This window comes from Corvus brachyrhynchos, unplaced genomic scaffold, assembly GCF_000691975.1.
Source record: "Corvus brachyrhynchos isolate BGI_N302 unplaced genomic scaffold, ASM69197v1 scaffold106, whole genome shotgun sequence".
Lineage (NCBI taxonomy): Eukaryota > Metazoa > Chordata > Aves > Passeriformes > Corvidae > Corvus > Corvus brachyrhynchos.
In genome coordinates this window covers 799,595-816,714 of record NW_008238834.1, presented here as the reverse complement: position 1 = coordinate 816,714, position 17,120 = coordinate 799,595, and the positions used below count along the sequence as shown (strand labels likewise).

The window sequence follows — 17,120 nt, the reverse complement described above, 5'->3', positions numbered from 1 at the left end:
AATGGAGTCAACGCTTTCTAATAAAAAATTAGATAAATTTAAATGTCAAAATTACTAACCTCCAGCGACAAGATGACCGTAATCTGGTCCTTCTTGGTTCCCCCCAGTCCCGCCACTTTCCTGGAGATATTGCTCATTTGTTTGTTGATCAGTTTTTCAAAAGAACATTTAAAAAACACATGGTTATAAGCCTCAGTTGCAAACTGGACTAATCTCATTTGCTCTCTAAAAATCTACAGCTAGCTTATTCCTGCATACATTTTTCATCAGCCATCACTTTGAATATTCATGACCTCTTACTCCATGACCACATTTTAACTGCAGAGACATTTACATTCAGGGTCTCAGAGTGATTTTTGACTCCAAGAACAACAAAAGCAGGCTTGGTGGGAGGGTGACCAGCCAGTTGAGGATTTGGGAGGAGCACAGTGGTGTCTTCAATGTCACCGACTTGGAAGGTACATGCTGAGCAAGCAAAACCATTAGCAGAGCATAACCTGCTGGCTTTGGGAGCCACATGTTGGAAAGCACCAGTGGCAAAGCTCCTCACCCTCCACACCCAGCCTGTGCAGAGGCTGCAGGCAGTGTGGGCCCTGCCAGCACTGGCGGGACACTTTTGGGGCTGCTGATGCTCCTGGCCAGGCAAACTTGGGCTGCCTGCTTGCCAAGCAGCAGGGAAAGGAGCTGCACCTCCACCCAGCTCCAGCCTGCACTGGAGCGTAAGCCCACGTGCACAGATGGAGGCCAGCAGGGCAGGTCTGGATGTGGGAGTACCTTTGGGCAGAACAGAGCGTGTAGACACATCCCCGGGAACACTGTGGAGGCCCCAGAAAGTGCAGCTCCACCCGGATGCCCAGGGAGGATTTGTGCAGCAGTCTCTGAAGAATCCCATCACCTTGCACTGGCACCCACATAGTCTCAAACCCATGGGGACTGGCATCTTTTTGGACATCACAACTTTCATCACTTCTGACAGTTTGAAGATCTGCTAAAAATATTTATTTCCCTGGGTTTTAGCTTTCCGACTTTCATGCAGACTAACAACCAAATTGTGGGCAGTAAGAGCAAGCATTTGTTTATTTTGTAAGAGGACTTCTTGCTGCTAATTGAAAACAAGCATTTTCAATGAGGCAGCTGTTTCAGTACTGTGAATAGACAGATCAGCATCACATTGAAGATCTAATAACCCGCTAATGAACCTCAATTTTTGGAGCCCCCTCCCTCACTCATTTTTATATTTCAGTAATTCCAAACCACTGATATGTGCTGCCAGTTATTTAATTATATCCTCTGACGTCTTTTAATACAATCCAGAAAAAATGTAACTTGCTTTGTTTAGTTATCAGACTATATTAAAACCTTGTTACATGTATCTAACAGTTTCTTTTTTTCTTTTCTTAAATAAATAGCAAAGTGAATGGAATGCCAGCACCATTGTGTTCATAGAAATTTCCATACTAGGATGATCACACAGTCATATTCTGTAACAGTGCATAAAAAGACACCTTGGAGGAAAGGTGGTGGTTGCTGGTGCATCAACCTGTGAGCGGTCCGTGCATCGGCAGCGGGATGTGGTGCCTCTGCAAAATCTCACAGGCCTGGAGCCGGTGCCTGCTGAGGTGGCCTCAGTGTGACTCTGCAAGAGAGCAGCTCGCAGGACATCTAACGCAGGGCGCGGATTTCCTGCCTGCCACCAAGGGCCACACAGCCGGCGGGTAACCCAAGGGGCTGGCCATGTCTCTCTCTAGGCAGAAGAACAATGGATTGAAACGAGGGAAATGAGCAACATGAAAACCAAACAGGCTGACTAATGCTCAGCAAGGCAGGGGCTTGGAGAGTCAAAGCTGCCAACTCCTTAATCAAGAGGGAATTATGCAAGTTACAGTGAAGGTTACAGAACCAGCTGTCATTTTTTGATGGGTTTCCCTGGGCTGAGCTGGTGTTATTTTCACATCTGACCAACAGCTTCTCTTCCAGCTGGGACAAAGCTTAAAAGGGACAGTGCTGAAGGAATAGCAGCTATATGCACCACACCAGAAGATCCCTCAACAGCCTCTGCTGCCTTTAACTCACTCCACTCTGTGCAGGCAGAGTGCCCCAGTGCTCTCTTTGCCCCTCCATACACTGGAGTGCAGTGCAATCCCACGTCTCTGCTTCTGTTAGCTTAAACCAGACCCTTGTTATTTTAAACAGGAGTTTATTGTATTTAATACATTATAAAATTTGAAAAAATTGTAGGAAAGCAGCAGATTCAAACCAGAGCATCTCTACCAAATATTAATTATTCTGGCCCCCTTTGAAAAACACAAAACAAAACAACAAAAAAACTCATTCAAAAGAAAAGTTAACCTTTCACATCTGTGAGGGCAGACAAAAAGTGTGCGACTTCTGTACAAACTACATTTAAAATTTCAGCTTTCCAATGCAATGGATGGTCGTCTCCTGAACACCTGCCCATCCACCTCTAAAAAAGACAGACATAAACCTCCATATGCAAATAAAATTGAGTCAAGGTGTGTACACATTAAAAAGTGGATGGCTGTTTGGCAGTGGAAAATGGGTGAAGAGTAGCCTATGAATCCCCCCCTGGCAATGGCTTGTACACCGTTAAGTGGGCCCGGGAAGGGCCTAGGACACTTAATGGCCATCACAGCGCCAACCTCATCTACCACATTTTGTCATTGCATTTCCTACCCTTTGACATATACATACATATATATATGTACAGACATACATATACATACATATTTTTTTATGTGTGTGTGTGTTTTCTTTATACCTTGAGGTTACTATTATTCTCACTACTATTCCAAGTGTTCCCATATGAATTCAGGTGTGGTCTCTATATTTGATATAAATGTGTCTTTTATTCAATTTTAGTTCCAGGACTTGTTTGGAGTCCAAACTGCACATGAAATGTCCCCTTTTTTCTTTCCTCTTTTTTTTTCCTTTTTTTTTTTTTTTTTTTTTTTGCATAAAGAAACATGTCCATTTTAGTCCAGAGGCTCTTGCTTTATTCGAATGACAGAGGGTGCACGAGATGTCCTTCTGAGTTCTCGTCTCAGTACGTATTCACTGAATTGGGAAGAGTCCACCCCACCTCCACATGAGCCAACAATCTCAAACCCTCTTTGCTGTAACCTCTCAAGTACCTGCAAAAAAGAGGAAACAAACACCAATGTATAAGTAAATAAACAGATGATTTGCTGTCCAATGATAATAGCTGCTGTTTTCAAATGGATTCAGCCAGGGAAAAAAAAAAGTGGTTACATAGATTAACTGTACTAGATTGATTTCTGCTGACTATGGCCACTGAGCAGTGAAAAAGAAAAAAATGAAGAAAAATTTATTTTATTTTTTTAGTACTGCCAACAAATCCAGTCTTTCTCTGGCCACAGAAGCATTTCTAGAAAAACACGTTCTCTGCTTCATAGAATTTACAATACAAAAGGTCAAATACAGGATTGCACAACAGATGCTGAGGAAACACCTCAACTAAATGGTGACAATGTAGATAACACAGTCATAATTTCAGAAAACCTACCATGATATTTACTAGAGACTTAAAAACCAACTCTTTGTTACTTTTATCATCATCTTCATCTGTTCTGGGCTTCCTTTGCCTCACCTGTGAAGGAGACTCTTCCTGGGATTTACCAGGGTCAGCCTGACAGGCACCAGCCCCAAGGAAGGGGCTGATGCTCCTGGACCCCAGAGGATGTGGGACCCTCCATTCAGCATGACCAGACCTCACAAGGGTTGTGCTGGAATCAGGTCCCTACCAAAGCTTTCCCTGCTATTTCACCAGTTGTCAAATTGGCTTGCATGGGTGCTGGGACAACACTGGCAAGTAGCACAGCACAAGGCTGCAAAGAACTAGGGTGGGAGGAGAAGTAAGCTGAGGTTTAAAAATGCTTCAAAGAAGACATGCCATGTCTCTACATAAAATGCTTCAGGTTGGCAAATGTCTTTCCAAAGTTCCTGAGCATGGCTAATTGCACTTCAGACATATCAAAAAGGAAGGGGTAGGAAAAGAGACTTGGAAACAGCGATCAAAACACACGTGCAATTTTTGTTTACCCTGACCTTTAGCTTTTAACTATATGCCAAAATCCCCTGCCCCTGCCCAAATGTGTTGGTGCAACTTGCTGAAAAACAGAACAGGAGAACTTGGGTCCTGAGAAAAATGTGGTGGAGTCAGCTCTGGAAACGCTCAGCCCTGAACAAACCATTTGGTCTGTACGTCACTCTTCAGGTCTATGGGTAGTCCTTGTCCTGTCTCCCATTTTTGTTAGTACTGGGAGATGCTTATGTCTTCCTGTTATCAGTGTGGGATCATTACCACTCTTGAAGCCTGTACATATTTTGCCACTCTGACTCAGGTTTTTCACATCAGTAAACATGCTTTGTAATTCTTATTTATGCAACAAAAATGTAAGCATCAGAATAAGTGACAAAGTGCTGAAGGATGCAACTGCCTTGATAACTATCACATGATGTGGCTAAAGAACCGTCCTTGAAGCTCCTTTTCAGTTGTAATCTGACATCTAAGGCTGTCCTAAATTTGCATTAATCTCTATGACAAAACAATTTTGATGTTTCAGCATGAGAGTCAAGGCTGGTAAGGGACAATTGTCCAAGCATAACATGGGTTAGATAGGTCTAGATATGTCTGTCTAGACCCTTGTGTTAAGTGCTAGCACAAGTGAAGTGCCTGGCCAGCCTTCAGTGCATGCCCCAGTGCTCAGCTTGCTTCATCTGGAGAAAAAGAGGCTCAGGGGTGACCTACAACTACCTGAAAGGAGGCTGAAGCAAGGTGGGTGATGGGCTCTTCTACCAGGAAACCAGCGACAGGACAAGAGAAAATGGCTTCAAGATGCACCAGGGGATATTCAGGTTGGACATCAGAAAGAATTTCTTCACTATGAGGGTGGTTAAGCATTGGAATGGACTACCCAGGGCAGTGGTGGAGTCAGCATCCCTGGAAATGTTCAAGAAATGACTGGATGTGCACTTAGTGCTGTGGTTTAGTTGATGTGGCGGTGTCTGATCAGAGGCTGAACTCGGTGATCTTGGAGATCTTTTCCGGCCTTAATGACTCTGTGATTCTCTACCTGGACAGTGGGACCTGGCAGATGAAGAGATGCCAAGCTCAGCTTGCTGTTCTGTGTAAGAATTCACTCATGAGTCTGCAGCATGTAGGAGGTGTGTTTAAACCAAACAGCATCAATTGTGCTATTGATGATTCCAGATGGCAAGTGCTGGCTATGCAGGATGTGCTAACTATGTGCAGGCAGGTGTCTGAGGTTGGTTGCTTTTAACCAACAAAGGATAAAACATATAACACTAACACTGAAGTTTATTATAATTATTCCAGGAACTACCTGCATTTGTCTCCTGGATTTTTTCTTATCCATTTCATAACAGCTACTGATTTTAGACATTGCTACATTGAATCATGGAATACTTTGGGTTGAAAGGGACCTTTAAAGATCATCTAGTTCAACCCTCCTGCAGTGGGCAGGGACATCTTTCACTAAATCAGGCTGCTCAGAGCCCTGTCCAGCCTGACCCTTGAATATTCCATGGATGGGGCATCCACCACCTCTCTGGGCAACCTGTTCCAGTGTTTCACCACCCTCACTGAAAAATTTTCCTCCTTTTATCTAGTACAAATCTGCCCTATTTTCGTTTAAAATCATTACTCCTTGTCCTATCGATCGCAACAGGCCTCTACTATGCCCCAAAAAATTAGGAAAAAATATTGAAAGTGAAAGTGAAGGGTCTTCCCTGAGACCACAGAAAATTCTAACACTACTGTAGCTTGTTTGCAAAGAGATTTGGTGATACGTGAATTAAATGGAGAAAGACAACTTGACGCGCAGAAGTAAATCACTTGCTTAAAGCCTCCAGCTGATTCTGCTCACCAAAACGCTCCAGTGACATGGAAGAGGGGCAGCCCACTGGCACGTGGCCAGCAGCTCCCTTTCAAAAAATGCACATGTGACTTCCTACCTGTACTGAGTTGAGGTGACAGTATCCGTTCAGCGGAAATCGGATGACGTGTGTAGAGTCGTGGTTCCAGCCGGCGTTGACAGAGTTACACATCACATCACCGATCTCTGGGAACACTTCCTCTATCAATGACTTATCTCCACTCAGGGTAATCCTCTCGCCAAGATCTGGGGCAACTCGCACCACCAGGCACTCGCAGGACTTTGAGAAGCGGCCACTCTCCCGGTCCTGTTTCCACCGTTCCATCTCTCCTAGCATGGGCTGAAGCTGAAAATACTTTGCTTCTTCATATAACAAGCTGTAGTCCTGAAAGACACATACATTACTGTGCACAATTAAGAGAGGCATTGCTAATGTGGTGCTTAAGGTATATGGTTATTCAGGCCAACGCTGCTCTAGGTCTGGAACCCTTCAGACAGAGCTCCTAATTACTGTGTAGGAAGGTGTAATAAAATAACAGTACAAGCAAAAAATAACCATCAGCCACTTGAAACAGACTGAGTATAGCAGCAATTTTAAGAGTAGAGAAAGGCTATGCTTGCTCAATTCCCTGCTTGCTCGATTCTCTTCTGAAAAAAAACCCCCACTTTTCCCCATATTTTATCCCCACAGTGATGTCATATAATAATGATCTCATTGAACAGATGGAACAGAATTCAATCAGGATTCAGAAAATTCATCACTAGGATCCATTGCATCTTACAGCAATACTAGCAGGCATTGTAACAGGTATAAGAATGTAAATGAGGGAGCCTGCAATGGTTGTTAGTGTAAAATGATTCAGATATTTGCATAATGTTTGCACATATTAGTGCATTTTAAAAATTAAGTATTTTTTAATACTTCCCTATTTTGCCACTAGTATTGTTTACTACATCATCTCAAATGCCAGAGCACAGGGAATGCATTTCTAGGCATAGCCACTGCAGAAGTAATTTAGAACTGATGATGTGGAGTCTGCCTACTGCCATTTTTTAAATTTCAAAAAACATTAAAAAAAAATCTTGTTTTTCTAGGTGTAAGAGCATAAAACCATTTGGAAAATATTTATACAGAGAAAAGAGATACATGAGAATTAGGGAAGAGAGAGAAACAGAATGACAACAAGAGAAGCCTGCTAACAGTCAGTATGGTCCTGAATTTGAACTAGAAACCAAATACTTGATGAGGACACCTAAATCATGGTAAAAATACTGTTTACATTTCTTGTGTAACAAAAAAGTAATGTAATCTATGTATTTCTAAGAAACAAGAAACACTGTGCATTTTAATCACTGTTTTTTTGTACACCTTAAAGCATAACTGGGGAGGACACCCCTTTGAACATCACAGTTGGGTGAACTTGCCAGGAGTTACATTTTTAATTTCAGCACAGCTACAGTATATTTATGTGTTTAAAAGGCTCTACATATGTAATTTCTTAATATTGCATGAAAGGTGGCTTTTCCTTTTCCTGTATTTCTGATTACCTGCAGGACAAGCGCTGAGAGCAGCACAAAGCCATGCTAAGGCTTCAAAAGCAGGAAATGATGCTTATCTGCTAGCTCCAAACTCCCACATTATTCAGGGAGATCTACCCTTGTCACGTATGGAGCAGCAAGGATGTGTCTACCGCAGATGATTCAAAGGTTGCTGAAATAAAGCTCTCGAACAAAACCTCACAGCTATTATGCCCCAAGTGCCTGAAAAACTGTCTCAGCTACGAGAGGCAAAGGACTGCATACCAGTGTGAACTGCTCCATGCCTGCTCAAATGCTCCATGCCTGCCTCATCACCCATCACCTCTCCTGTTCAATCCCAGTTGCTGCATTTCCTGCAGTGAACCAGGTGCACTGACGCGTGATCATTAAGCACAGATAAGGATCTGTTCTGATTGCAGACACCACATATACACCCTCATACCTACTAGTGGATAAACACCACATGGATTCTGAAGCTCTGCCTCTGTAGGCTTTGTCTGACAGTGAACTACCACTAATTCAATTTGTTACTAAAAACTAAACTAAAAAAAAAAAAAAAATAGCAGGCTCTTTATTAAAGTTTAAATAATAAACATAGAACTGTTCATTCCTGACTTCTCCAAAACTCCAAAATTAAACTTGCAGCATGCATTCAAGAGTCTGAGGGAGAAAAGATTCTATGACTTAATGCCCAAATATTACTATGTGTGCAGTTTATTTTGTCAATATTGTGATTCACACAACATTTTCTGAATTTCAGTGTGGGAGTGGAAACAGGAGCTGCTGCAATCACTAGGGAAGCATAAAAATGGATGAGAGGACAAGTAATCAGCAAAGCTCATGAGCAGTGAGTTGCAGATTGTAACATCACTTCTGTTTCCATCAGTATCCTACACTATTTAATTTCCCTAGGTCAAACCTGGCAAGGTTGCTTCATTACTGCTATAGCCAGGAGGGGAAAGTTTAATATTGATGCCACTCTAGGAAAGGAAGACACCACTTTAGCAACCCCGTTCTTACTTTTGTCATGTACCTGAAATCAAACACCATACCCTGCAAGTCCCCATTCCCTGTCCAGGCCTCTGTTTTGACTACACATCAGATTTTTGCTTTATCAAGATACATGCAAAATTCCAAGTGCCTTGAAATCTCACCTTGAAATCATCAGGAATGAGGAGTTTTGATGTCCTTAAGAAATTCAAGATATATCTGAACATCTGCCCATCTCTGTCGATGAAATAATGCTGCTTGAGACTGTCGAGGACAATGGGCTCCGTGCCATCGAAAAGCCGGCCAATTCTGGAGAGGAAACAAGAGACAAGGAGCAGAGTCAGACCAAGCTCACCTCAAGAGCTGCTCAAATGGCCCAATGCTACAAAACCCTCCTGTGCAAACTTCACTGAAGCAGCTCTGTGGCTTTGTTCCATAAGAAAAGGGATGGTTTCAAACCACTGTGTAAGCCATATATTTTCCGGCATGGCTTCATTTACTTCCAAACAGCACAGCTGGGCAGGTAGAAGGGAAGAAGCCAGGGCAGCAGCCTCTCCCACCCACCTCACTGCCCTAATCTGTATCTCATAAGATGACAAATTCTCAATTATTTTGGACACATCTTTTGATAGTCCCCTTCAGCACACCCCATCCCTTCTAGATGCTCCTACACCCTGAACTGACTCATTCTGCATTCCAGAGCAATGCATAGGGAACTTGATTTAGTTTGGATACTAAATCTGGGTACCTGACGAATAGTTTGGTTTGGTTCTTTGCTTGGTTTTCACTTGTTTTTTAAACCCAGGTCACTTTTTGGATACCATTTACTGCAACCAACACTAGGGCAGGCACAGCTGAGGTGAGGGCAGCACATTGAGGTAATATAAAGAGGGGGGTACAGAGTTGATAACATTGCAATGTGAGGTAATGCTTTAATGTAAAAGTTAAGTGCTTGTGGCAGGTATCAATCAGAACACTCAAATACTATAGAAAAATGTCTCGAGTTTTAGACACCACTCACTGACCACCAGAACCATGCAGCCACCTAGAGAGCCTCCCTCTGCTTGCCAACAGGTCTTGCAACATAAACCACTGGGCGCACATACATTTCTGGATGTGGGTCCCACAAACCAGCTTCAGTTAGAGCAATAGGAAGGGCTGAAAACTCCAAACAAAACTCTCAGAGTAACATGAAATAAATGTTTTGTTTCTGCACTGGGGCATTTGCAAAACACTCCTGAATCACAGGTGGTTTCCCAATAAAATGAGCAGGAGTGACTTGTAGGTCTGATTCTGTGTGCCTGTCCATATGTCTGTACATGCAGTGTGGAAGTACTTTTTGACAACAAACAGTCATGGCACACTATTTTTGCTTTGTTTTAAAAGAAGTGAATGAACAATGAACACCCACCACCAGCAATAAAAAAAAGCCACCAAATACTCAGAGGTGATCAGCCCTCCTGGCTGCATGAAGCACCCCAGGCTGAGAGATGCCCCATCTATTGGCCAGCAGAAAGGGAAGTCCAGAAGGGGTTCAAGAAGCAAAAGACAGAAGTGGCTCCCAGAGGGGAAGGCAGCAGGGCTTGCAGCAGGCTCTCAGGGAACTGCACAGGGGCAGGGTTCCAGGTGACCATACACTGTGTTGCATCAACAGCCAAATATCCTCCCTTTGAAAATGGCACAGGCAACCCAAATTGAGTTTGGAATGATGTCTGTGCCTGGAGCGGGTGTATATATGTATATATATAAGTTGTGAACAGAATACAAATCTCATCTATAGTTTCTCACCAGCTGGGAGGAGAGCAGGAAAGAAACAAAACTCCATTAACCCCAGCTGGCCATTTACAGTTCTGTAGTAAATGCCTGAATTAATTCAAGTTGCATGAAGTCTGTAGCATATAAGGAATTAAATATATTTTGCATCATGATCAGGTACAGAACTTTTTTTTTTTTCCAAGCCATCCCTTGAACTATTCAAGCTTTCTTCCTTGTCTCGGTTTTGGAGACAAAACTTCAGGAGGAAACACTCCAGAATGAGTGCCCCCTCCAAAGGGAAGAGGGCCTCCCCTTTTTCTCCACCAATAAGACAAGTGGGTCACAGCAGGTGAAAGTGGAAAAAAACCAAACAGTTTATTAACACCAAACAAAACAGGGTAGGACAGGATTAAAAAAACCCTCAAAATACAACAAATGCCTGGAGAGAGAACAGACACGCGGGCTCAGACCAGCTGGGGCCACCCCGCAGGCTCCCCGGACTGGCGAGCAGGGAAGGGAGGCAGTGAGGCAAGAGGAAGGAAAGGGAAAAAAGAACAAGAAAACAACCCAACAGAACCTTTTCCCAGCTATCCGGAGCACAAAGGAAACCCAGAAAAGCAGCACAGCGCTCCCTCCCGAGCCCTCCCGAGCCCAGAGCCCCTGGGCTGAGCCGTCCCACCGCCCCCTCGGGTCCGTGGCTCCGGCCCCGCCCCCGGGTCCATCCCAAAGGCGCAGCGTCCTTGGGCATCGAGCGGCCGGTTAAGGAATAAAGCAGCTTCATAACATCCCCCCAGGACATTCCTCAAGGACTTGTTACTGCCTGCCCCGCTGCTCAAAATTTAAGCTGCCACAGCCCATATAATACAGGCTCCTGTTCACTTGGTGGATGAGCCACATTTTATGTCTAATATGGAAGTACTCAGCATTTAGAATTAATTTTCCCTTATACTCAAGCATGTCATCTTCAAATTTATCATGCAATTCACACACAAAACATGTATTTGGCCAAGTCAGTCATTACTGAAATGTATAATTGTAATTGGTTTCTGCAGCATTTTCCTAGTTCTAAATTACTTATATAATTACATATTTTAAACCTCTAGGCTTTTTGTCTCCATTTTATTAATTGTTTAGAGAAGAGCAAGATAGTATCAGAGGATGGAGCCTTCTGACAAAACCATAATGCTGAGGAGAGTGCTCAGCCACTGGGAGTGCTACCTGGGATCTGAAAGGCTTTGGGAATGGGCTGGAAGTGTTAACAGACGGCACTGCCTTCGTGCTCTGCTGCCCTGCAGCAGCAGCAGCAGCAACAGCAGCAAAATCCCAGGAACTGCAAAGTCCCAATTCCCTCCTGACTGCCCCCAAGGATCACTTTGCAATACACAACTGCTCTTTCACATATTAAAACAACATTGGAAGGGTAGAACCCTGGCAGAGAGACTTCTGTAAACAAAATTAAAACTTTTTTCCTTTTCAGATGGAAAAAATTTTGATTCCAGCTTCCTTCATATGGCCTTCACGGAAAAACTTAAGATTCTATGAAATCCAACTCTGGTGACACGGTCCTGCTCCTAATCTGCATTTGCTACACCCATCAGGAGAGGAGACTGGGCTATGCCAGGATCTGAGGAACAAGCAGCATCCTCACCTTTGCACTTTTGGGTTCCCGGGGGCACAGTGGGAAGCTCTCTCTCATGCCTCACTTGTCACCTCCTCTGTACAATACAACTTGATAACCATCCTCCCTGCCACCCATAGCTCTGCTGGCATTCCCACTTGGTCCTACACTGGGATTATGATGCTTAAGAGACACCAGTTTGGTGGCATAAGAAGGGACTGGTAAGTCAATATAATTCACTTCCCAAGAAAACCTGAAAGATGTTTATCCCCGTCTCCTTCTTGACAATGTTGGCTGATGATTGGCAAAGATACCTTTTTTTTTAAAATGACAAATACATAAGAGCTGAATGGAGTTTCGAAACAGGAAAGCGCTTTGAAGGAGGCTTGTAAAATAAGATGATAATTATATGCAGAATTAGCCAAATACCAAGGGTAAAGGATAAGAAACTGTAGTCCATTTACAAGAAAATGTGCTTCTGAAATATTTAATTAAAACTAACAGGCTGGAATTTTCCATATATCAGGAAAATTAATGTCCCATGGGTTGAAAGTGCGACCTCCAATGGGTAATAATTAATGTCTGTGGCTTTAAGTATCATATTCCACTGTCAGAAATCGAATGCTTTGAGGGCTGAAAATATAACCAGCGGAAAACCCTGCTTCCATCAGAGAACTTGGTTTTACTTTAAGGACACAAACCAGGTATAGCTACAAGTTCTTGTTTACTGGAGAGCAAACAAGAGGGAATGGAAAAGATCATTGTTTTAAATCCACAAAATACTATAGGGATGGATCTTTCTTCCCACAGATCAGCATTCCCATAACAGTATTTCTAGACCAAAAAAGCTAGCACAGGAAGATGACACTGTTTGCAGGATTTCTCAAATTCTTCAGAAAAAAGTCCTGCTTGTGAAGTATAAAAATATACTCAATCTGCAGCAAAACTGTATATATAGTCTGTTTATAACCTTGCTCTTACATTGTATAAATATTTATATATATTGTTATTATACACATAAAGAGAAAGGACTTCACTTTAGTATATTCTGCCTCAGCTGAGAATGTGGGAAAGCAGCAATAATTAGGAACAAGATGGCCAATACTAATTAAACAAGTCAACTGTTGCAAAACTCTCTTAATGCCAAGAAAAATGACGGAGTTCTGCAGATTATTTTAATGGCTTCACTGGATAGAGCTAAAATTCTTCCCTTCTGTAACCAAAAGGATACAGGGAACATGGAAAAGCTTTGAAAGCCTTGATGTTTGGAAACATGGAGAATATTACATCACTTTCAAACTAAGGTAGAAATAAACCTTTTACTTGTCTGAGAAAATGCAGGTTTCTAGCAATTGAATATATTCAGTATGTTATTCCTCATATTAACGTCTTTATCAGAGGACACTACAAACTCAAAACTAACTGAAAATCTTTTGCAATAAACTACTTTCAACAGTTCTGAGCTCTCAGATTTCCCTTTTCCCCATGTTTTTCACAAAATAACAAAAAGAGCAGAAAACTGGTGTGAAGTCCTTTTCTTAACCCATCAGAGGGGACTGTGCAGCAGGAGGAGCATCAGTGATGCCCTGGAACCTGCAATCCCACACCGATGGCAAGGCAAGTAACTGCCTGGATTTCACTGACGGTGGATATTCAGCAGCTGGCGAAGAGCAAAATACTCATGAAAATATATCTCTCTCCCTCCAGTTATAAAACACATGGCAAAGTAAAGGTATTTTATTTGAAATCTTACTCATCTGGTTGGATCCACTGTTTCAAAGTGATTAGGGGCTTGGTCCTTAAAAGTAAAGTGCGAGTTTTATTATCACATCATTATATTTATGTGGCTAATGGGAATGCTTATTTAACACTCTGGAGTGTGTGGAGATTGAGCTGGAACAGGCTTTTACATTTTTTTTTTCTCTGCAACTTTTAGTCCGAGCTGTCCTTATTAATTTCTTTTCATTTTCTTTCACTGAGTGCTCAAAGGCAATTTGCATAAGAGCCCATTATAAATTAGATCTGTTTAATGGTATGCTCATCTCATGGCTATTTAATTTTACTTCCTCGTATGTCTAAATTATATAGTTTTGCACTGTCCCCTAGCAGCTAGCACAGTTGAAGAGGTGTCCATACCAGCGAGAAATGTTATCCCACCCAAGTGGAGAATGATGAGGTTTCTATTCTTTTTTTCCAGAGGATCACTTTGACAATATCAACCTGCTTTTCTTTTTTGAATAACTTACATCATTTGAATCCATAGAGACTGAATACATAGCAACCTTTATAACTCTGCATAACAAAAGTTGGCTTATAAACATAACAGAATACATTTGCAATTTTCAGGAACATATATTACGAAAACCGCATTTTAACCAAATACCCAGTTGTAATCTCTTGCTCTCAGTGCTATTATAATTTGTTCTTATCTTTTTCTTCTTACATTTAATTTAAGGTTTCATGTCAGTGAGTCTCAGGAATTCCTTAGCACATACAGTTCCTACATTATGAGAAGGTGCATGAATACAATGATTTTAAAGCAAAGGTAACAGGGGAAAAATGCATTAAAACCTAAAATCTCATTAAACCTTCTATAGAAAAAGTATTTATATAAGAGCCAAAATGACAGAGAAGAAGAATGTACAGGAGGAGGTATTGAAACACCAGTTCTTACAAGGTTTAAAAAAAAAAAGTTACATGGCATTTTAAAGAACAGATAAATGCCAAATACTGAGTAAAAGGATGTCAAACCTTTGTGGAAATATTTGCTAAAGATTAAGGAACTGAATCATTTACATGGAGAAGATTTCAAACATCTTAAGATTGTTACTTCAGCATGACAGTGAAAGAAAAGGTAGGGGCAAGCTCAGAGGGCTCATAAAGCATTTAGAAGGAAGTGAGATGGATAAAAAGTGGTGAATAATCTTAAAGGCAGAGCAAAGCATGTGAGGAGCAGATGGGAAGGATCTGAAATGATGAGTGACATGGTACCATCAGGGAATGCATCAGAGACAAAAAAAAAAAAAAAAGAAAGAAAGAAGAGAGAGAAGAGAGAGAAACATGGGATTTGCTACAACCTGCCTGATCAGAGGCAGCATCAGGAGCAGAGATGAAAGCAAATCAGGCATATTACAAAATGAACTAATAGTCATTGGCTCTAATCCAGGGGGACAAACTGACACATTAACTGGAAAAGTATAAATTGCACAACCTCGTGTAGTCATGTTGCAGTTTTTTTTTGAGAGCAAACTACGTCTTTCTACGCCACAGATGAGCGTGGAGAATGCGAGACGTGTATCGAAATGACAGCGGAACAAACGTGGATACATGGGTCACAGGGTGCACAAAAAAATGGACGGCCAAGGCTGCACAAGTCAGTAGAAGCACCCCTACCTCTGTTTGCCTGAAAAGGAAGCTTTTCCAAAATAAAATAAAACCTGTGTTTCCCCTGCCCAACAGTTGACCTAGCTACCTAGGAGATTCACACCAGAACTAATGATTACACCATGAAATTGAGCTAAGACAACAACTCCCCTGGTGTACAGAACGTACTGGTTGACCCTGGTGGGTGCAGGGTGCCTGGATGTTCGACAGAAGCCAGTCCAAAAATGTAGTCTCTGTCCCAGCCTTCTCCTGGGATGTTCAAACCCTCATTCCCAAACTCAGGACCATCATCTACCCAGACACAACTGGCACTTGTAGAAATGCTGACATTTTAGAATAGAAAGGAATAAATAGCTGGGATGGGATGTTGAGAGCTGCTGACTCATGACCAGAGAACTGTATATGCAGGTAGATGGAAACGATCTCCCACATTGCACGATGGCAACAAGGGTGAGGCCAGGAGTGCACTACCCCAGACCGTGGATGGGCCAGGGAGTTTCTGTTTACCATATTCCTTCTGTCTCTGCTCTGGTATACCAGAGAGATGCAGACTGATAAGAAGAACAGGCTGAAACCCTAATCTGCATTTTTTCACACGAGGCTGGGCAGGTAGGTGTTTTAAAAGCAATTGCAATACCATGTCAGCCAAACCTCCTGAATCTCTAGGTTGCATTACAGGCTTCAGATGTGGCTGAGAGGGATCTATCCTCTGCTCACCAGCTGGTGTCCCACTCCAAACCAGGATCTTTATCCCCACAAATCCCATCACTTTTCAGAAAGTGACGTTCCTCCATCTGACAGACACTGAAGAGCTGGACTCAATGATCCTTGTGGATCTCTTCCATCTCAGAATATTCTGTGACTGAATACATCCTTGACCCTCAGTTTTGCTTGTCTTCAGATACCAAACACACCCTCAAGCCCTTTTGCTACCACACAGATATGTTTCCAGAAACCTTAAGCCTTGCAATCCCCAAATAGGTTGTTCCTTCAGCCAACCTACTGTCTACAGACCAGTGCCACAGCCCCTCTCTTTCTCTAGCACTTTGAGACACCTCTGGGACCAGCCAGCACCCTGACTGACCCACCTGCCAAATCATGGAGACTCAGAGCAGGGCAGGAGGGTGCATATACCTGCCATCATCCCTCCCATCACAGGGGGCAATTTGCTCTAGGTATTTGTGAGGACATCAGGCAATAAGGAACTACACATGGCCTTCCCTGCACACCTTGGTGGTCCATAGCCACACCTTGACCACCAGTATTTTAGTCCTTAAAATGCCGTCTCTGCTCTTCTTTCTTTTCAGGCTTGTGCATGCACTGGAGATACTGAAGAACAGTCTACAAGCCTTTAAGCCCCACATCTCCTACAGTGTTTGGTATCTTGCAAGTAAAAAAACTTTAAAAACTTTCTAGTTTTCCAGAGCATATCAAAACCACTTTTCCTAAAATCACTTAAACCAATGAAATGTTAAATCAATTATTCATGCAAATACTTTTGCCATCTCTGTTTTTTGTAACCAAGTTTTCTTGGCAATGATAACATTTCACAGAAAAATTAACAAATACTCTCTTTGCTTGCCAAGATAATTTTACTAAGCTTGAATCCGATTCCACTGAGGTATGTTATTTGTTTTATCTTGAGGGAAGCTGCCTATTAAGTTAGTAGCAACCGTGTCCTTTTGCTTGTGATATGGTTATTACCAAGCTATCAGGAGTACCTTTAAGTTATTAGGGTGCAATGGCAAATTAAGTACTTTGCGTCATAATTAGCTAATGACTTTTGAATTATATTTTAATCATGTTTAAGATGGTCAGGTTGGCTGTGAGTACAGATAATGGAGGATAGGAGCAGAAGAGGAGTGTTTATCATTCAATACCAAAAGCCAGAAAGTAGG

At 42.3% G+C, this 17,120-nt stretch overlaps 1 protein-coding gene across 1 annotated transcript in view; it reads right to left on the bottom strand.

The window, feature by feature from the left end:
- Window positions 1-1,262: 1,262 nt before the first annotated feature.
- KCTD1 (potassium channel tetramerization domain containing 1) overlaps window positions 1,263-17,120 on the bottom strand; it is a 68,136-nt gene continuing 52,278 nt past the window's right edge. Inside the window, exons 5-7 of the mRNA XM_017738224.1 lie at window positions 8,630-8,774; window positions 6,016-6,321; window positions 1,263-3,152 (exon numbers count right to left, since the gene is read on the bottom strand). Of these exons, the coding sequence (XP_017593713.1) occupies window positions 2,994-3,152; window positions 6,016-6,321; window positions 8,630-8,774 (610 nt within the window). The 3' untranslated portion in view covers window positions 1,263-2,993. The remainder of the gene's footprint in view (window positions 3,153-6,015; window positions 6,322-8,629; window positions 8,775-17,120) is intronic.